Source organism: Delphinus delphis, chromosome 3, assembly GCF_949987515.2.
Source record: "Delphinus delphis chromosome 3, mDelDel1.2, whole genome shotgun sequence".
Lineage (NCBI taxonomy): Eukaryota > Metazoa > Chordata > Mammalia > Artiodactyla > Delphinidae > Delphinus > Delphinus delphis.
Window position 1 is genome coordinate 2,606,313 of NC_082685.1, and position 21,623 is coordinate 2,627,935.

The 21,623-nt window shown below is 60.7% G+C and overlaps 1 protein-coding gene across 2 annotated transcripts; it reads right to left on the reverse strand.

Annotated features, from left to right (window-relative positions):
* Positions 1-2,330: 2,330 nt before the first annotated feature.
* On the reverse strand, positions 2,331-20,094 carry THOP1 (thimet oligopeptidase 1). 2 transcript variants are annotated; one of them, XM_060007317.1, is made up of 13 exons: positions 19,967-20,094; positions 17,597-17,809; positions 15,156-15,304; positions 14,034-14,141; positions 11,246-11,348; positions 7,970-8,130; positions 6,808-6,943; positions 6,241-6,607; positions 5,959-6,160; positions 3,977-4,163; positions 3,743-3,871; positions 2,980-3,116; positions 2,331-2,729 (listed from the first exon to the last, which is right to left on the reverse strand). In XM_060007317.1, exons 1-13 carry the CDS (start codon positions 19,980-19,982, stop codon positions 2,574-2,576), a joined length of 2,064 nt encoding a protein of 687 aa, XP_059863300.1. In that variant the 5' UTR covers positions 19,983-20,094; the 3' UTR covers positions 2,331-2,573. The 2 variants fall into 2 exon arrangements, with proteins under 2 accessions (XP_059863300.1, XP_059863299.1); XM_060007316.1 differs by having other exon boundaries at positions 2,331-3,116.
* Positions 20,095-21,623: the final 1,529 nt, after the last annotated feature.

Here is a 21,623-nt window from a genome sequence, read left to right on the forward strand (position 1 = left end):
CTCAGTCTACTGAATCAAATGCTAATCTCTTCCAGAAACATCTGCACAGACACACCCAGAAATGTTTTACCAGCAGACGTTCCTCAGCCCAGTCAAGTTGGCACCTACAATTAACGTCACAGCTTGCTTCTGTGTCTGGCTTCTCTCACTGAGCATCGTGTTCTCAAGGTCCATCCACGTTGTAAACGAGTGTCAGTGTTTCTCTCCTTTTCACGGCGAAGTGATGCTCCCGCGTGTGGAGGGACTAGATTTTTTGTATCGAACCATCCCTGGATAGACGCTTGTTTCATCAATTTTTTAAAATAAGTAAATAAATAAATTTTTGGCTGTGTTGGGTGTTCGTTGCTGCGCGCGGGCTTTCTCTAGTTGCGGTGAGCAGGGGCTACTCTTCATTGTGGTGCGCAGGCTTCTCAGTGCAGTGGCTTCTCTTGTTGCGGAGCAAGGGCTCCAGGTGCGCGGGCTTCAGTAGTTGTGGCACGCAGGCTCAGTAGTTGTGGCTTGCGGGCTCTAGAGCTCAGGCTCAGTAGTTGCGGCGCACAGGCTTCGTTGCTCCGCGGCATGTGGGAACTTCCCGGACCAGGGCTCGAACCCGTGTCCCGTGCATTGGCAAGCGGATTCTTAACCACTGTGCCACCAGAAACCCAAACTCCATCCTTTTTAAAAATGTGTTCCTTCCACCCTCATGGAGGAGGGGTAGGGGATGGGGAGGAGTGACAACCCGATTTGCAGGGGTCCTGTCGCAACCCCTGAAGGGGATGGGGGAGGATCTAAGAGGTGGCACGACCCCCTAGTGACAGGTAACAGCTGCACTGCTGGCCCTTCCTGCGCCAGGACCTGAGCTCAGCTCCCAGGGTGGCTGGAGAAACGCACTGCTTTTGGTGAGATGCCCTTACTTACTGTGTGGAGGCTGCTCTGGCTGCCCTGGCGACCACACCCCAGCAAGGCTCTGTGCCTGTCCTCCCTGCCCCCTGCCCAGGGCTCTGAGAACAACAGTCTCTGTGGAGCAACCTGCTTCCAAGTCCTTCAGTGACCACGAAGGACTGGGAATGGGCTGGGCTGCCAGGGAGCCTGGGCATCAAACACCTGAGCTCAGCCCTGGGGGCTGATGTGAGGGCAGGGGCTGGGGGGTGGGCAGTGAGCAAATGGGCCTCCAGCTGGCATTCAGTCTGGGCCCCGCACCTGGGGAAAGGCCTCACCCTCTCGGTCCTGACCTGCACGCTTGGGAACCCTGTGGCCCACCAGCCCGAGGCCTGTGGCCCCTGCAACGGACTGCCCAGAACACAGCTGGGGTGCCAACGCCACACCTGGATTTTGCACGGGGACCACCTGGGGGCTCGGTGCGGGGGAAGACGAGCAGCCCCCAGGCCCCGACACGCCACTTCCATATCCATCGAGAGGTGCCTGGACGGAAGGCCGGCTGTGCTCCTTTTCGAGCCCCAGGTAATTCATACGAACAGCCCTCCTGGCCACGGGGCACCCACCCACCGGCTCTGGGCCAGCGACCAGCCCAAAACACAGAAGGCACAGAAGTGGGTGCAGGGAGCTGAGCCAGTGCTGCAGAAGGGCAGACACCACAGCCTGGTCCACAGCCGACTGGCCCAGGGCGGGTGAGAACGGGCGGGCAGGCTGAGGGGAGGACAGAGCGTGGCACGGCCTGCCCGCCTGGGCCCCAGGGAGAAGGTCAGGGTGCTGCCCGCGCCCTCGCTCCACTGCCTGGCATCCTTTGTGGGGACAAAGGGCTGGAGGCAGGGCTCCCGAGGAGCTCAAAGGCCAGGGAAGGACACACAGGACAGTCCAGCCCACCCTACCGCTCCAGTGGTGCAGCACCCTCTCTGAATTCCTACTGCCACCAAAAAACCCTCCTAAGGCCTTTGGGAAGAACTGCTAGGACCCAGGAAGACAGCCCCTTGCTGTGGCCCAGACTTCACGAACTGCCGGTGACCAGAGGGAGCCAGCCGGCCGGCCGTGAGCAGGACAGGGCACGGGGACAGGGCCAGCCACGGCCGGGCTCCCCGCAGCTGTGCCCACCGCCAGAACCAGCTCCCGCCAATCACAGCCCCCGACATGCCAAACAGTGACGGGCGAGAGGCCGGCAGGAGACTGACACCCCATCACTGGAGAGCCGGCCCGGCGAGGGTGGGGGGCCATCCCCATCTGAACTCACCCCACAGCTCAGCCGTCTCCCAGTGACCCAGACACGTCACCAGCGGAGAGCAGCCTTCAACGGCCCCAGGGCCGAACCCGACCAAGGTCAGAACTCCCGCCAGAGTGATGGCCCCCATGCCACTCCTGTGGTGGAAGGGATGGCAGTCAGAGACCAGGACTGGAGCCTTTTTTTTAATGCCTCCGTTTCAAAGAACCGTGTTTTAACCAGGAAAGTTCCCCAGGAAGGGGCTGTATTAGTGCAACAAGTGGGAGCCTTGACGCCAGGCTCTCTAGACACATCCAGGTGGTGACTTTTGGCCCAGGCCGGCCGCCGGGGACTCAGGGGCTGGGGGGACACGCGGCCCCTCCCCTACCCCGGCGGGGCGCTAAGGCACCCGGCCCACTGGGGTGGGCAGAACCCTGTGCCATCAGCAGGCTGGCGGCTCGCAGTCCTCAACCTGCAGCCCTTTGCTCAGGAGGAAGGCGTCCTGCTTGGGGTCCCGACCCAGGAAGAGCCTTAACATGACGCTGGCGTCCTGGGAGCCGCCTGGCCTCAGGATGCAGCTTCTGTAGTCCATGCCCACCTGCCGAGAGGGGGCGGGGCTGCAGGAGGGTGGAGTACCCCCACCCTTGGCTCCAGGGGCCAGCAGCATCCAAGGGAGGGGATCTGGGGGTGTGGGTGTGGCCACCTCTGCTGTGGCTGAACAAAGGGCAGGGGAGCAGGAGGACCAGGGCAGGGTCCTCAGGGCCGGGCAGGCCCAGGCGGGTGGCACAGGCATCTAGGCCCAGGCCGAGGACCGCGGTCTTGGTCTGTGCAGCAGGCCGGCCTCTCACCTTGCCACTCAGGACGCCCTCCTGCTTGAAGCGTGTGTGGAACATGTCCGCGGAGTACACCTCACTCCACAGGTAGCCATAGTACTGGGCGTCGTAGCCGCCTGCCAGGTGGCCGAAGGTCGCGGGCATGTTGGTCCCTGGGACACACGTGGAGAGGCTCCTGCCTGGCCCCCTGGCCCCTCAGTGCCCCTTCCCGAGAGCGGGGGCCTCAAAGCAGCCCTGTCTGAGACCCCTGCCACTAGAGGGAGACTTGGCCCAACACTTCAAGAAAACAGGGACCTTGCAGGCAACTCAGTGGAGGGACACAAATAAATCTTTGCCCACTTTCTGCTGAAGCTCACGAGGGTTCACCTCTAAGCCTCTTACAAGGTCAGCTGCCGAGGCTCCGAGGGATGAATCAGGGCTCGCCCTCCGCCACGGGGAGAGCGCGGATTAAAGCACTCACGAGGGAGTGAACCCGTGTCCACACCGACATGCACGTGCAAACCTGTGGACGCGTTCCGTCCGGGGTATGAAGCCCTCTCCTGCCCCTTCCAGGCTCTCCAGAAAGCACCTGCTGAGACGCCCACCCCACCCTTGGCCTCCACGGGCCACAGCGGGAGGGACCAGCCCAAGAACCGAGGCGGGAAGAGGCCAGAGGTCCGAGGGCCTCGGCCGGAGGGTGTTGGTCGGTCCCCCTTCACACACCACTAGACGATCTTCCTGACCCGGGCAGTGGCCGCCACCCCAACCCCTAAGGTGGGCCTGCCTCGCGCGTGGCTACCTGGCGTGGCTGGGACCCCGAGGATCTCCTGGGAGAGGCGAGCATACTCCTCGGCTGGGTCTGCGGCCGTCTGCGTGTGCAGGGCCTGGTCCACCTTGGCCAGGACGATCTGGCGCAGGTTGAAGAGGCCTGGGGGGCAGGAGGAAGGAGACGTGGGACTGGCTCTGTGTCCAGGCCGCCCTCTCCAGCCGGGCGGTCTGGAAGCCCCCTTCCCTTCCCTTGGCCCGGCCGCACCTGTGTTGGCCTGCCGGGACTTGATGAGTTTGTCCAGCAGCTCCTGGGGGACGGCGCTGCCCGTGCGGTAGTGCTGGGACATCCTGAGCAGCGGCTCCACCTCCCACACCCAGTTCTCCAGCATCTGCGAAGGTGCCTCCACGAAGTCCCGCTCCACGTGTGTCCCACTGAACATGGCGAACTCGGCCTGCAAGGCAGGCTGTGGAGCTGCAGGAGGGCCCACCCCGGACCCCAGACCTGCCCGGAACACAGGGGTGCAGAGAGCCCGCCACCCCGTGGATCACCGCGCCCCCTCCCCACCCATGGAACCAACACTCTCCAGCCAAAGCCCCGCACCCAGGAGGCAAAGGTGCGGACACGGCGCAACCGGATGGCGGCCGTTGGCAGTCGCTCTTTGCTCCTCTTTCGTGCCTGAAATTCTTCCTGAATACACGGCGCCTGACGCAGTGCGGCTGGAACCCAGGCCCGGCAGGTGTGGGTCCACACGAGCCCAGTGACCCCGGCATGTCCTTCCCAGGCCCCAGGGAGCAGGGCAGACGCTGCCTCCTCACTCCTGGGTCACTTGACCCCCAACTTCCGGTTCCAGCCCCAATTGCAAACAAGCGTCCTTCTCACGGTCTGCTGAATGCTCCAATGTGTGCATTTTTGTTTCTGGGGTGATTTCTCTGCTCAACATGGCTCCGAGCACAGAGCTGAAGTGTTGGCTGGTGTCCCAAGTGCAGGAGGGCAGTGACGTGCTCACGGGGGCAGTGCGTGTGTCAGATGAGCTTCCTTCAGGCGAGGGTTACAACCCCGCCGTGAGTGAATCAACAATTGCTATCAGACCAGGTGTCTTTAAACAGAAATACACATCACATGTGGCTGCGTGGGGATCGGTGGCGACAACGTGGTGACAGAGGGTGACCCCCAGCCTCACACCACAGACAACACTCCACCATAGTGGACAACAACAAAATTAAAGGCTTGATTACAAAACTTCTAGGCAGAAAAGGCAGAAGAAACTAGGCAGGATAAACTCAGTACCTCGGGTTAGAGAATAATTTTTTCCATAGGACACAAAACGTGCAAGAAAACAGTTAATAGACTGAACTTCAAAGTCAAAACCTTCTGCTCGTAAACATACTAGTAATAAGAGGTCCCTCCACACACGGGGACATCCCTCAGCCACACAGCGGTGAAGCCCTGACACTCGCTACCACGTGGATGGACCCTGAGAACACGATGCTCAGCGAGAGAAGCCAGACACAGAAGGACACACAGGATGCGACTCCACTAATGGGAAACGTCCAGAACAGGCAGATCCACAGAGTCAGAGAGTGGGTTCCTGGTTGTCACGGGCTGGGGAGGGACTGATAGCTAAGGGCATGTGGGACACTTTCGGGGTGATGGAAATGTTCCAAAACATGGCAGTAGTGACGGCTGCACAGCTCAGTGAACTGTCCCCACGTGCTCCGGTGCAGCCTGTGACAGCATCGCTCTCGGGACGGAGGGCTGACCGCAGGAAGACTGAGCGAGCAGTGGGTCCTGGGCCCGGCCGCTCAGATGGGGGCCCCACGTGGGGAAGTCACTGGGACTTGCTGAGCCTCCACCGAGACTGGCAGCAGCCCCAGGGCCTCACTGGGCGCGGCGTTCCCGGCCCCAGAGCCTTCCCTCTGGTTCTCATCACTGGCTGTCACCAGACTTGCGGCAACGTTCCTTTTTTTTTCTTTTTTAAAGGCAACTCTTGAGTACATGTATTTAACATGTAGGGAACCAGCCCTGACACCTTGATCAGTGGCTTCCAGCCTCCAGAGCCTCCAGGACATCCATTTCCGTTGTTTACGTGCTCAGTGAGTGGGGTTTGATGATGGAAGCTGACACCGAAGGCGTCGCCACGTCCGGGGTGACGTCAGCTGAAGAATCCCGCGGCGAGGACATGCTTGAGGACCACGCGCGCCCGGGCCCTCCCCCGCTCCTGCCCGCAGCCCAGCGCCCGCACCCACCTGGGAGCAGAGCTGGTGCATCACGTGCCCAAACTCGTGGAAGTAGGTCTCCACCTCATCGTGCTGCAACAGGGAGGGTGCGTCGGGCGTGGGCTTGGTGAAGTTGGCCACCATGGCCGCGATGGCGATCTGGCGGCTCCCGTCCTGCCGCAGGCAGCCCGGCTGCAGGCCGAAGCAGGCCGCATGCCCGTACTTCCCTTCCCTGGGGAGGGACGCGGGGTGAGGCCCAGCTTCCGCAGAGGATCCCCGGCCCATGGCCGACACGTTCCCCCAAGCACACACCGAGGGTAGAGGTCCAGGTAGAACTTGCCGATGACCTTGCCCGAGGCCGTGTCCCGGACCGTGTAGAGCGTCACATCTTCGTGCCACACGGTGGCGCCCTCCTCCAGGTCGAAGGTCAGCCCCAGCAGCTCCTGGTAGATGCCCAGCAGCCCGCGCGTGACCACCTGCATGGGGAAGTACTCCTTGAGCAGGTTCTGGTCCACGCGGTAGCGCGTCTCCTCCACCTGGTTCATGTAGTAGCGCATGTCCCAGGCGTTGATGCGCCCGTCAAAGTGCAGGCCCCGCCTCTGGCACTCGGCCTCCTTTAGCTCCAGGATCACGGCCCGCTCCTGCTCCCCGAGGGGCTTCAGCTTCTGGGCCAGCTCATCTGCGGGCGGAGGGGAGAGGCTCGGCTACGTCCCTGGGGCGGCTCCCCAGCCGCCCCCAACCCTGCGCCCCTCGAGGCAGAATGAAGGGTCTGGGAAGGTGACCCCCAGGCTGACACAGTGGGGTCTCAGGCAGCACCGCGTCCAGTCCAGGTCCGCCTCACCCCGCTCCCCACTGGGCCCCAGGGGGAGGCAGGGTTACCTAGGAAAGTGGCCACCACCTGGCTGGTCTTGGCCATGTTCATCTCCAGCACGTAGTCGGCATGCGTGCTGAACCCCAGCAGGCGGGACTTCTGGGCCCGCAGGCTCACCAGCTCCCCAAGGATCGCGCAGTTCTCCTGGAACCCAGAGACGGCCGGTGCTGGGGACCATGGGCCATGCCCTCCCCGTGGGGCCCCGGGCCAGGTCTCTGCAGGTGGGCAGGGCTCTCAGGCCGCTGGCGCGCACAGCCAATACTCCTCCCTCCTTGTCCTGGCCCAGATTTCTAGACACTTTGGTGCTGTCCTACCATGTGGTCTTTATAAACAGGTCCTTCGGAACCAGAAAGGTCGTGAACCGTGATGGGCTCTAAGGCCAAGGGCGGGAAGCAATGCGGCCAGGCTCTCCAGGAGCCACCAAGGGGCCTCCCCAGGCTCAACAATACAAACATGGCTGCTGTGCAGACAGCAGCTCATCCCCACGGCGCCCGAACACCCAGCCCCTGGATGGTGAGACACCTGTTGCTGCAGGTGGCCCGTGGCTGGCCGCTGAGGCCCGGCCCCAGGCGTATGCCACCTTCTCTGGGGCCACCTCTCCGGTTCTGCGGTGGGGTTCTCCTGGGAGCCCCCAGTCACCACAGGACCAACGTGGCCTGTCTGCAGGCCGAGAAGGGGGGGACACAGGACTGTCCCCCGTGCCCCCCGCATCCCCTGCGAGGCCGAGCGAGCACCAGTGGTGTCTGCGGGGAAGATGAAGGGCTCATGCACAGCCCCCATCTACTGAAGATGCTAAATGGGAGAAGCACAGACTGCAGCCACACGCGGTATGGACCAAACACAAGTGTCCTTGCAGAACCCGATGTCTGAATGTCAAGGCCGTGCCCGGGCCACAGCGAGAAGGCCCAGCCCACATGCTAGGCACAGAGAGGGGATGGGGGGGACCTCTGCGAATCCGAGCTCCTCGGGCATCCGGCAACACCCGAGAGGGAGAGGACCTGAGGCTAAGGCTCGAGAGCGAGGGAGCAGAAGCACGAGCTCAGGAAGAGGCTCAGACCCCTGCCCCGGGGAGCCTGGGGGACGGAGGCAGACCCCCGGACACCTGCTAGGGGCGGAGAGCGAGCTCGTGGGCCCCTCCGGGCACTGAGCCGGCAGAGGCGGGCTCCTCACCCGCTTGCACCGACAGTTGAAGGCCTCCTCCACCTTCCTCCTGGTCTCGGGCACGTGGCATTTCTTCAGGAGGGGGAAGTAGTGCGGGTACTTGAGGGTGACCTTCAACTTCTCATCCTCGGTCTTCTCCAGCGAGTTCAGGAAATCCTCAGGGAGCCCTCCTGTGGAAGCCAAATCGGGGAGCTCTGAAAGGACCCGTGGGCTGCCCGACCCAGGTGGGAAGGGAGGGCGTCCCTCCCGCGTGGGAAGTGAGGAACGGGAGCCAGCAGGGAGCACAGTGCCCGGTGCGGCCTACCCAAACGCCCACTTCCCACCTCTGCACCCAAAGGAGCCACGTCAAGGGCTCTCCTGCCTCAGACAGCTGCTGCTCTCCTCATCAGGACGCCATCGGGGAGGAAAAGCTATGTTCCGCTCCACCCAGGCCAGCCTGCACCTGAAGACGGCGTTCACCCCGGGACAGCGCCCACCCCGGGACAGCGTCCACCCTGGGACGGTGTCCACCCCAGGACAGGCTCCAGCCTGGGACAGCGTCCACCCCAGGACAGTGTCCACCCTGGGACGGCGTCCGCCCCGGGACAGGCTCCAGCCCGGGACGGCGTCCACCCCGGGATGGCATGGGCTGCCGTCTCCTCTGTGTCCTTTCTGGGTGGATGGCACCAGTGGAAGGCAGAACCCGCCAGGCAGCCCTGACTGGGCGGTGCCCCCGCCCCATCCCAGCTGTCAGCACTGCTGCAATGTCTGGCCTCCAACCTGGCCTGTCCTCTTAGCATGGAGACCCGGGTACATCGCCCTCAGACTAAAACCTCCAGGGACCTGTGCCTCACAGCCTGGGCGATGCAAGGCCACCGCCCCTCATGCCCCAGCCTCGCCACCCAGCTCAGCCCTGGGGGCCTGGGAGCTGAGGGAGGGGTGGAGGAACCCTAGAGGATCCCCCTCAGGTGGGCCGTCTCGGCAGGCCCCAACAGGTGTGCCCGTGACGCTAACCCTAACCCAACAAGAAACAGCTGAGGGAGAGCCACCCTCGCCCCGAACCGGCTCTTCCTCCCTACTGGGACTGGAAGACCCTGTGACTCTCTCTCAGCCTCACACTTACCCAGGAGCCGGTTCTCACTGTTGGACAAGGTGGTGAAAGCATGGAAGGGGTGCCACGAGGCGAATCCCTAGTTGCTCGACCTGAGCTGAAGGCACTGGTAGGCACTCGTGGATGTGTGTCTGCACGCGTGTGTGCACACAGCTCTCGTCAGCTGAGGGGGCCTAGAAGCAATAGCTCCCAGCATCTGGGCGCACACCCAGCAGCCAGACCTTCGTTCTGACTATCCCGCCAGGGCCAGGCCGGGCTGGGCCAGGGAGAGGACAAAGTGAGCCCGGCCCACCCTGTGTCAAATAGCAGGTGCTTGAAGAATCACAGGGACACGTCCACTTGAGGGGCTCTTCGAGGCCACACTGGGACAATGAGCATCTAAGTAAGTGATGACAGCAGGGGACCGCACCCCACCAGGAAGACCAGGACCTGGAAGCCCACACATACAAAGACACTGGTCAGCAAGTACTGAGGGGTGGGGTGGGGCGGGGGGGTGAGTTCTGACTTACAAGAAGATACAAACTAAGAGATTACACAGGACTAGTGGGTGAAAACAAATGAGAGGAAACAACCTCCAAGCTTCTCTGGAGAAATGACTGACTATGAACGGAGAATGGCGCCTTTACAGAGAAGATGCCTAGAGGAAATTGCCTTAGGACTGAGATTTAGGGAAAGAAACCAAAGTGTTATGTATGTGTATGACTCTCTCTCGAGAGGGGGAGGGAGGGGGATGGAGAGAGGGAGGGAGGGAGAGGGGGAGAGGGAGGGAGGGGAAGGGAGGGAGAGGGAAGGAGGGGGAGGGAGGGAGGGAGAGGGATGGAGGTAGAGAAAGAGAGGGAGGGAGGGGGAGGGAGAGGGAGAGAGGGAGAGAGAGGGAGGACAGAAAGCAGGGAGAAAACAGAGAAAGAACACACCATCTATGTTTCTGTAAAATGACACCAGGGATCCTTCCACAACCGGAGAAAATAACCCAGCGAGGCTCCTGCTCAGCTGGAACTGAAACTGCAGACGGGGTCAAACCCCACCAGGCTGGCCACACGTGTCCAGCCGCCACCCCAGCCCTGTGAGACGGGTCACCAGGGCTCTGAATGTCTGCTCCATGGAGCTGGGGTTCACCCTCTCGTCCGGGAGGCTGGGCCATGACAGTAGGGCCCCTGGGCTGGACAGATGGGGGGAAAGCAGCCCCGCAGGACAGCTTGTGCCAGCAGATTCAGCTGCCAGTTTCCAGAGGCCTGGGATCACCCTTTGGCCCGTGAACCCCAGGAGCCACGTGGGTCTTGCTGCCCAGGACAGGGAGTTGGGGACCAGAAGTTAGGGCAGCAGAGGTTGGCGTGATGGACCTGAAAAACCTGCCTGGGTCAGCGTGCATCCGTGGGTGTCCCCAAAACCCACCCGCCCAGAGGCGAACGAGGTGTCACATCTTATGCAACAGCCTGTTACACAGAACTGGTGAGGATGCTCAGCCCCATCTGAACCCCGGGCAGAGCTGACAGGCCGCTGCCCACCTGGCCTAGATTTTGCAAAACTATCAGCGTGGGCAAGACGGAAGCAAGTTTGTAAAAGGCTGAGGAACCGATCAGCAGGGAAGGAGCCTGGAGAGACAGGAACTAAATGCAATGCCTGAGGCCTGGCTCAAGCCAGATGGGGCCAGAAACGTGAAGACTGCCATCAGGACGGCTTGGGGGACCGCTCCACGCTCTGCTTCCCGAGGGCTGCCTGCACCTGGGGACTCAGGAGGCGCCCTTGCTCCTAGAGACATGTCCGGAGGCCCTGGCGCAGGAACAGCACACACGGCATCCACGTAGGGAGGCCGGGCCCGGGGAGCACACGGGGTCTCCCTGGTGCTATTCTTGCCACTTCCCTACAGGTGTGAAGTTTTCAAAATAAAGCATTCGAGGAAGAGGGCAGAAGTTGCAAAAGCCGCCCAGGCCCCAGCCCTTCAAGACCCCACGCCGGGTCAGGCTGGGGAGGACCCTGTGAAATTAAAGAAACATCACAGAGAGCAGGGTGGGGGTGGGGTCTTGGGGGACAACTCCCTTTGAGGCAGAATCTCGGTAGACAGACCGCAACCGCCCCCAAGGAAGGATCCAGAACATTGGGACCCAAACACTCTGAGCACCCCAGCGGAAGAAGGCCCTCCCGGGGGCCAGGGGCACACAGACGCCTCTCCACCACCGTGCGGGGCCCGCACGCACCCAACTCCTCGCGCGTGAATGGCAGGAAGGTGGTGTCCTCGTTCAGGTTCTTGTTGAAGTCGATGCACAGGAGACTCAGCTTCTTCTTGATGCTCTTGATTTTCTGAAGGAAGAAGATGGCCGTGAGATCGGGGGGCGGGGGCACGGAGGGGGGTTAAGGCAGAAGAGGCGGATGAGAGGAGGGAGATGGGAGAGAAAGGGCCTCGGGTCCTAACTGTTAGGACCCTCCTCAGGAGTTACCCCAAGGTGACAGCCTAAGCTTCAGCCATTTCAACGGAGCTAAGTTTCTGCCCCTTCAGGGTCTATCTGGTTTTCAGAAACAGGGAGAAATGGACCTGCCTAGGGGAGGGAGCAACGTGGGGTGCAGAGGAAGGCACCGGCTCCCTGGGGCCCCTGCCGGGCCAGCAGCAGGCGGGGCGCCTCGAGGACCTGCCCAGGCTGCACCCCCTGCCCGGCCCAGGACTCAGTGCGCCCGCCCCGCTCCCGGGCTGAACAGCCATGCCTGTTGGAGGACAGGAGGGGCGCTGGGGGAGCGTGCCCGCTGGCTCTGCCAGGAGCAGGGGCTCGTCGGGCACGCCTGGCTCAGAAGCAGCCCGAGGGACGCCGGGCATTTGCGGGCAGCAGGCGCCGTGCCAGACACTGGCCTCCCTGCAGCCTCACGGCCCCATGGGCCACGACTGGGCAGGAGCACAGGGCGCCCTGGGAGGGCGGGGCGGCACTGAGGACCCCGCCCCGTGCCAGCAGGCCGCCTCTCCTGGGCGCCCTCCTCCCCGGGCGTCCCCGTGGTCCCTACGGCCAGTGGCTCTCAAGCGTCAAGGCAGTCTGCGCAGCCCCAGCGTGCACACCCTCGCCTCCCCCAGCCTCGAAGCTCCACGCGCCTGCCGCTCCGCAGGACTTCGGGGCCCCCGCGCCCGGCCCACCCTGGAAGCTGGAGTCCCACAGTCCTCCGAGTCCCGGTTTCCTCCACCACAAGGCACAGCACCGGCAGAAGTGGGACAGCGTTTTTCTTGAGTAACGAGAACTGTCGCTGAGCCCTGGGTCGGGCCTGGTACCTGCATTAACCGCTTCTGTCACTTTCTGACGCAAACCAGCCAGCGCAGGGATGCACCCCAGCCCCTTCTGTACGGGGCTCCCACACTCGGGGCCACCGTCCCCCTGCGCTCATCGTAGGCCCGGAGCCCCGGGTCATTCTAGCCGATCCTGAGCTGCTCCTACCGGGGACCCACACCTCAGGCTCCAGTCCCCAGCCACCCCTCCCCTCCTTGCTGCTGAACCCTCGTGCTCCCGGGAGGCCCTAGGTGATGAGGCGGGCCCCTGCCCAGAACCGCGACTGACAAGCTCTTTCCTCATCTGCTGGCCTCACTGTTCTCTGTCCTCCACACAAACCGACTCGGTCAGCGCTCACGACCACCTGTGAGGGGGTCCTCCGGTCACGCACGTTGCAGAGGGTGAACAGGGACAACGGGGTCCAGTGACCGGCCTCCGGGGACCCAGCCGGTTGGTGGCAGAGCTGGGTCTGATTCTGGAGGTCAAGACGCGTGCAGCCACGGCGCCACACACCCCCCACCGAGGTGACGCGCTCGACCATCGGTGGCTCGCCGTGCCCGCCCCCCTCCCCACCCCACGAGGCTGCCTCCCGGGAGGGGCCGGGCTGCCCATCGCCCGCCTGGCCAGGGCACTGCAGGGACCCCGTCCTGCTGGACCAGGGGTGGGAAGAGCTGAGGGCTCTGGGGTCCACGTTGGGGGCAGAGGGGTGTCAGGTAACTGGGAGGACCTGAAGGGACAGGCCCCGGGGGGCTGGGCCCACTGGGAACCTGCGTGGCCACAGGGCTCAGCCCAGAGAGGAGGGAGGGGGTGAAGGCGGACGCGCTCGTCAGCCTCCCATCACCCCCAGCCTCTGTGCCCAGCGGGATCCGCGCTGTGAATTACAGGAGAAACGCGTCGGAGCTTGGCCCCCAGTCCTGGCACACAGCTCCTAAACCTAAAGCCACAGGATGGGCTGCATCTTACAGCCCCACTACCTGCCCACCTCCTGGGAGGGGAGAGGGACAGGGGTTGCAGCGTGAATCAGTGGCCCATGGCCAACGATGTAATCGTGCTCATGGAACAAAATCTCGGTAAACTCGGGGCTCAGAGAGCTGCCGGGTGGGCGCCTGCAGGGGGCCTGGAAGCCCCGGCCCCGCCCCACGCCTCCACACCTCCTCCAGCCACCTGGCTGCTCCTTATGATAACCCGGTGGTCCGGTCCGTGGACTGGGTGCCTGTGTTCTAGGGGCCGCGCTAGCCGACGAATGGAACTCGGGGTGGGTGCGTGGGAACTCCTGACACAGCCCGTCAGCCACAAGCGCAGAGGACGACGTGGACCTGTGGCCGGCGTGGGCCGAGCCCTGACCTGCGGGCTCTGACTCCGGGTAGATGGAGTCCAAACTGAACCGTAGAAACCCGACAGTCACAGAGCTGCTGCTATGGGAGCCCCACGGGCCTGGCGTCAGGACGGAAGCTCTGTGGGAGCGGGGGCTCAGGGTGGAGTGGGCTCAGAGGAGGCGGTCCTTCCTTGAGACCCTCCCAGCAAAGCCACAGGGGGCGGGGGGCCCGGCTGAGGCGGGGCTGAGGCGGGACGCAGAGAGGGGCCCACGCCGCCCGTGCTCTGGGGAAGCCCTGTGACCCTGAGGACCGAGGGCAGAGCAGGTGCAGTGGGACTGCTGGTCCACGTGGACCTTCCCTCCTGGGGTTGAGGCGGCAGAAAGATGGGCAGAGGCAGGCACGCGGGGCCCAGGCCAGGCGCTCACCTCCTGCGTCTCCTCGGGCAGGTGGAGCCCGTTCCTCCTGCCCAGGCTTATCAGCCGCTCCAGGTACCGCGACGCCTCTGGCTTCAGCGAGTCACTCTGGACCTTCTCCTAGAACAAGATAACCAAAGTTCTGCTCGCAGCAAAACATCGAGACGGTGCCCAGTGCTGGCGAGGCAGCAGAGAACAGGGGAGTCATCGCTGGAGGCAGTGCAAGACAGTGCAGCCACTCTGGAAAGGAGTTGGCCAGTTTCCTAGAAAGCAAAACTTCCTAACAAAGCAGCCATCACAGGACTCGGCAACCGCAGTCATGGGCACTTACCCCAGAGAAATGGAGACTGAAGTCCGCACAGAAGCTGTACACAAATGCTCGCCTGACTGGGAAGAGCCCCAGACCGAAAGCCGCTGGGGACCTTCCCAGGGCAGCGGATGACACGGGCAGTTGTGTCAACGTCAGGAGCCTGCTGGGACGCTGACTTTACTTTCACAAAAGGTGACATTGGGGAAAACGGGGCCAAGTAGCCGGGACCACTCTGAATCATTTCTTACAACTGCACGTGAACCTACGATTAATTCTGTCAGTGAAAACGTCTGTTAAAAGCAGCACTGCCTGCGCTTGCAGAGGCCCCCGCCCTGTGTCTGCACAAAGCACCCAGGGGCCTCCCCTGGTCCCGAGGGATACGCATCAGCGGGTTCTAAGAACCACCCACCAGCCACGTGAGAAGTATCTGTGGTCCCCCCGACACAGGCAGCAGTGCTCGGCCGGCTGCACGGAGCACCCACAGGAAGGCAGGAAGTGCACACACGTGTTACTCGTCCCTCACCTCACGTTGGAGACTGGGCGTCCCCTCTAGGTGTGCCCAGCAAGGTCGGGAAAGTGAGGTGACGTGTGGACCCGGGAAGGCATTTTATGCTTCCTCTCCTCCCTCCCACTCGTCTTTGTCACGTTTCTAACGTCGTCTGCTGTGGTCCAACGGCCCCACCGTGAAACTCACCACCTTCCCCAGGCCCAGCGCACAGCCTGTGGTGCCCACTGCCCACCTGCAGGGCTGCCTCCAGCTTGACACCTCGTAAAGCCCGGGGAGCGGAACGATCCAGTCTGAAGAGGTCCCACTGCGCGCTCACCTGCAGCCAGACGATCCTCTGGTACACGTCCCGCCTCATGCTCATCTCCACGTCGAACTCGGACAGCTTCTTGTCCGCCTCCGTGCTGGCTGTCCGGATGTCCTTGGATGGGGAGACGTGCTGCGGGAAGTCAAGGATGTTCCTCTGGACTGAAACAGGGAGACGACAGGACAGGTGTGAAAACGGCCCCGGGTGGAAACGGGTGGGTGCCAGTTCCAGGCTAGAGATGGGCGCAGTTACCCCCGTCCTCGGGGACTCACATTCCAAAAGGGAAGGAACTTAGCTCAGGACACCCCAAGTCAAGAGGGACCGGAACAGGGAGTAGGATGAGACCGGAAGAGGCCAAAGGGACTCGGTGCCAGAAAAGAGCCATGGCTGCCCATGGCTACGCTGCAGCTCACCAAAGATTTTGTACTTCACGGCACACGTGTACGCTTCGTGAGACAGAACGTGTGGCAGCTGTGAAAGCACACGCTTCAGCTGAGTCACCACATGACCCGCAGACCCACCCCCAGGTGCACATCTGAGAGTAACGGAACATCCTCCACCCAAAACTTCTACACACGCCATCACAGTAGCATGATCCGTAGTAACCAAACAGTGGACACGACCCAGACGCCATCAGCAGATGACTGGACACGTGTCCCTCCACATACGGGGGCATCACTCAGCCATGAAAAGGGGTGAAGCCCCGACACTCACTGACACGTGGACGGATCCTGAGAACACGATGCTCAGTGAGAGAAGCCAGACACAGAAGGACACACAGTGTGTGATCCCATTGATGGGAAACGTCCAGAACAGGAAGATCCACAGACACAGTGGGTTAGTGTTGTCAGGGGGTGACTGCTGATGGGGTCGGGGCTTCTTTTTGGGGTGATGGAAGGCTCTGGAACTGGAGAGTGGTGAAGGTTGGATATGCTAAATACACTAAAAACCAATGACGTCTATGCTTTAAGTGGGCAGATTACGTGGTATGTGAATTCTATCTCAACACAGCAGTGTTTAAAAAAGCATATACTTTGCATGGGGGAGACCTGAATTAACATCACAGTTTGGCGGCTTCCACGGTTCCAGGCTACCGAGATGGCCCAGGTCTGGTGGGTCAGCTGCAGCATGGAAACCTCTGCAGGGCAGTCACCGGCTCAGCTGACTAGGCCAAACACGGTGGGGCTCTGGGCGGGTCTCATGCCGGTGGCCCGAGAGCAAGCTGTGAAAAGGACAGAAACAGCCTTTTCTGTCCGTTTGGGATTTGCAGGCTGTGACTGCACCGAGTATGACAACGAAACACCAGAGTGTGGGATTAGTCCAGGTGGCTGGTGTGGGGAGACGGGGCACAGGAAGGGGCGCTGGGCGGAGCTCAATCTGTGCTCAAAGAACCCGACGCCCGGCCAAGCAGAGGGGAGGGGCTCCCCGGCTGGCACGAAGCCCCCAGACGGGGCGCAGGATGAGGGGCAAGGCGGCGCGTGGCTGGGCCCCAGAGGCCACGTCGAGGGCTCCCACCTTGACCCCCAGGGCAGTGGGAAGGCACCGGAGTTGGTCGAGGGGAGTGCCATGGTCCAATTCTAGTTTTCTTTAAAATTACTCAGGTTACTGAGGGGAGATGGAAAGAAAAGGCCACAGAAGTGGAGTAAGAGAGACCAAATCATGTCTGGCAGGGTCCCTCCCGAGGTGGGAATTTGCATCATCCACCCTCCAGAGCCTCCTGCCACAAATGAGAGGGGAGACTGAGCCCGTCACCCCTGTCCCGCCAGAGCAGGGGACTGGGGGGCAGAGCCGGCCTGCGGCCTCTCCATCCGCTGCCTGAGCCGCAGCCCTCACCCTTGGGCCCAAGGCACACTGGGTCCCCCCAGGGCGGACCCTCTGGAGTCTAAGCCTGCAGGCCAGGGGCAAGCAGACCCTGCACGGCGAGGCGTCAGGGACATGTGAGAATCCCGCAGCTGGAATTCAGGGATTCTAGACGGTTCGCAGAAAAACAGCTGCTCTGGAGATTCGGGCCCAGGGGGTCTCCTCGGCTCAGAGTTCTCTGTCTCATCAACCTCTGCAGAGGGGGCTCTGGGAGGCGAGCTGTGTATCTGACATACAAAGGCAGCAGACAGACTGTGGAGGAGAAGAGGGAAGGACCCACAGGGTGGCGATGAGGACGCCTCAGGGTATCAGGGGACCCAGGGCGCCATGGGAGGAGAAAACCAAAGGGGACCAAGTTCAGCGGCTCAGAGAAAACAAACAGATCCCCGGGCAGGCACACGGGCAGGGGTGAGAAGGGGCTCCAGTTTCAAGGCTGGCATGTGAGCCGGCTCCCCAAGAGGAGAACTGGCAGACACTGCCTGACGCTGCCGTTCTGGGCCCTCGGGGACGGAGCAAGCTGGCCAGCCCGGGCTGCCTTTCTCCACCGGGCCCCCGGGGAGGAGGTGGTATCGCCCAGTCTGGGCAGGGCTCACCTGTGTAGGACACCTCCACGTCGGCCAGCGCCTTGAGTGTGTTCTCGTAGGACACATCTTGGAGCTCCTGGGAGCCCACGCGGTCGTACACGCGCTTGGTCTCCTCGATGAGCTCGGTGGTGAGCTCCCCGATTTGCTGGGCACTCAGATCCCACCGGAGGTAGTTCACGGCCGAGCACGGTGCCGCCACGTCCAGGGCGTCTCCTGCACAGGCTGGACCCAGAAAACAGAACCCCACACCCGGCGTGTCTGCTTCAGGCTCGGAATCAGGGTCAGAGTAACAGGCTGGGGAGAGCCCACAGTTTCCCAGAACAGATGGCGAGGCCCCAGGGCTTTCTGGGGACGCACAGGGCGATTGGTCCGCTAGAGCACAAGGTGATCCTGCTCCCAGGGGACACTGGGGGATGTCTGGGGACGTCTGTGGTTGTCACCACTAGGGAGTGATGCTCCTGCCTCAGCGGGGTCAGGTGTGCTGCTCAATACCCCACAGCAGCCAGGACCGCCCCCAGGAGAGGCCCCGCCCCCGAAGTCAGCGGTGCTGAGCGGGACATCCGGCATGTACCTGCGTTTCACTGAAAGAATAACTGCACTGCAGGGTGGTACCCCCAACCTCCCTGAATGGAACCTGGAACATCTGTATTGTATTACTTCTCTAAAAGAGGGGCAAATCCTGATTACTGTGATGTCCCTAGCCCCAGGAGTTTTTGGATACAAGACTGTGGTCCTATAACAACAGCTGTCGGGCTTCCCTGGTGGCGCAGTGGTTAAGAATCCACCTGCCAATGCAGGGGACACAGGTTTGAGTCCTGGGCCAGGAAGACCCCACATGCTGAGGAGCAACTAAGCCCGTGTGCCACAACTACTGAAGCCCGCGCGCCTAGAGCCTGTGCTCCGCAGCAAGAGAAGCCACCACAATGAGAAGCCTGCGCACCGCAACAAAGAGTAGCCCCCGCTTGCCACAAATAGAGAAAGCCTACGCGCAGCAACGAAGACCCAACGCAGCCAAAAATAAATAAATAAATAAATAAATCAAAAGAAAAACAACAGCTGTCACTTGAAAATCTTCTTGTGTGTTCCAGGGTGTTTTGACCTCACTGAACTCTCAGGCAGTTCTGTACTCTGCACCCTACGTAGCTCCACTTTACAGACGGGAATCCTGAGTTTGCCATGATGCCACAGCCAGCAAGCGACAGAGGTGGGGTTCAAAGCCGGGCAGCTTACTTCCACTGATACACACTAAGTGGCGGGGGGAGCCTCTTCACCTCAATAGAGGTTCGATTTTTCTGGCCAAATGACTGCTTCAAATTAGAGAATATCTTTGCAGAACATTCTGGATTTCAAGAACTGCACAAGAGGGACTGTGAGTCTGCATTAAATCTGGTGGTAAAGAAGGGCTCCAGGAGCTCAGGAAAGGCGGGAGGTCCGAGTCGGGTGGAATTGTCGGGAAAACCTTTTGGAGGAACTAGGATTTGAAAACTTGGAGCAGGCCCATTCTTTTCATAAATATTTACTGATTGTCACCTACGTCCCAGGTCTCTGAGCTAACAATCCCGCAGCAAACAAGGCAGACAACATTCCTGCCTCCCTGAGGCCTGAATAACCATAATTATGATTATCAGCATGAATACAATTATCATCATCATCACAATGGGCTGCAGAAAGAACAGAGGGAGGATAGGTGGGCAAGAGAAAATTCCAGGAGGCACCACTCAACATCTTGGGCGATTTTCTAAAATAGAGTATGCGGGTGGCATCGCTCCCCTAAATGAAAACCAACCCTTCCATAGCGCCCCTTTGTGCTTCCCATAAAAGGGACTCCCAGCTGTGTTCCAGCTAAAATGCTCCCCAAACGCCCTACTGGTGCGCTTGCCTCCCCGCCTTTGCCCTCGCGAGTCCCACCACCTGGGACGCTCCTCCCGCAGGACAGCTGCTTCTCCCCACGGGGTCCAGGCTGAGTGAAATGCCACCTCCACCGAGAAGTCCTCCAGGACCGCCCTCCCTAAAGAAGCACCACCAGTCCCGGCACCGACGACTGTCTAAAGCCCTCGCTTAATTTTTGCCTGTTGAATGTCCGTCTCTGGCTCTGGAACTGCGTCTAGAACTCCCTCAGAGTCCACCCAAGGGCCAGACCCATCCTCATCAAAAGCGACACGGAGTTTGCCGAATGAGTGAAGCGCTGGAAAAGTTGTTCATTCATTCGGCAACCGAGGGTTCGGGGTTCCGGGCTCGCTGACCCCCCTCCCCTGCCTGGGCCCGGGTCACTCGAGAGTCACTGGGCTCCGCTCTTAGGCCCCAGGGGCCACCCCGAGGGACGGTGCGCGCGGCTCCTGGGTCCGGCGAGCGGGGCCAACACCAATGGGCGCCCGGTACCTGCGGGGGGCTTCATGGCTGGCGGGTGTGCACCGGCGACCTCTCCCTCCACCTGGCCTGCGTCGGCGTAACAGCCGTCAGCCTCCGTCCACTCAACCGCCGAAGCCTACTGGACTGAGGTGCCCGCCGCCCGCGCACCAACTGAATGCTGGGAGACGCGTGCGCCGGACGGGAGGGCGCACGCGCACCCCAGCTCCGCTCACAACCCGAGGCTGTGCACCCGAGCGCTGACTCCTCCTGAGCATGCGCTGGAACCACCCCCGCCCGTCATTGGCTCTCAGTGGTGAGAGGGCAGAGCCTTCGGGGAGGCGGGGGAGAGGCGTTTCCATGGAAACCCACACAGCTGGCACCTCGGAGCCTTCGCTAGGTTCTCTCTGCCAGTAGTTCGCTTGGGCTTCTAGCTCCTGTATTAATTTGTACTTGCCTCCTTTCTACCTTTGTTGGGTATTTGGCTAGTTTTACAAGTTATCTCCCTCACTTAAGGTCCTCCGTGGTCCCTTCCCATATCTCAGGCTCTTATCCCATTCCCAGCATCCTGGCCAGCTTCTAGCGTCTAATGAACAGAGATGGTGCGCCACATATGTTAGCTGAATCCAGTTGGTCAATTAAATTAAACACACATTCATTTAAAAAACAGAAATGTAAGCAAGTATCATTGAGAAAGCTTCAGTGAACGGATCCACGACTTCAAACAACAGGTGTTTTGGAACAGTGCAGTTACCTGACCTATATCTAGGGTTCTCGGTTAACACAAAACCTTGAACCGTCTAAAACACCCAGAAAGAAAAAGTTATGAGAATTAAACCGGCCCCAAAACCCACCTCATTTATTTCTGAAAAAAAATGAAAATAACCCAGGGTGTTAAGTGTGCATGCGTTTTAAGTAGGATAAAAATGAGTTAGGAGAACGCTTCTGGCAACTTTAACGCTAATTTACTAGGGAATTTCGCGTTACCCACCCTCGGTTTTTTCTCTCTTGAGGACATCAAGTTTAGTTCTGTTAATCTTCATTTTCGCTGTTTCCTGTACTTGGAGTGCTTTCCTTCCGTACTCCAAATCCACGTGTGAAAGAGAGGCCTTCCCTAATCATCCCAGCCAACTTACCCCCGCCCATCACAATCACAGCACCCCACTTTTTCTTCATAGCGCTTGCCATTAAGTAAAATTTGTTCATTTATGTACTAGTATACTAGTTTATAGTCCGTCTACCCCAATACAAGGTAATGAGAGCAAACATTTTGTTGGCCATCAGAGTTGGTGTGCAATAAATATTTTTCGACTATTAGACATCTGCTGTAAACAAATATCTCTATTACTTTACTCTTATGGATTGAATAAATGAAAGAACGCACTTGTAGGTGGATAGGTGGGTGAATAAATGAACAAATATGTTCAAAGAACGCCTGTAATTCTCTGGTCGCCAGATACCTAAACACAACTGCACCACGTGGTCGACTCCGCACCACATGACGGCTCCGCCAACCCACAAGAGTCCGCCACTGTCCCACCATGCACCGCTCCATTCCGGTCAGTTCTGATTTCCGCCCTCCTTTCGGTCGCAGAGGTCAGTTGCCCTAACGACTAGCTTGTCCCAGCCTCTAAATTGCGTCACTTCCCCCCCACGCCCGCCTAGATAATTGGTGCGCCTGCGCAAAATG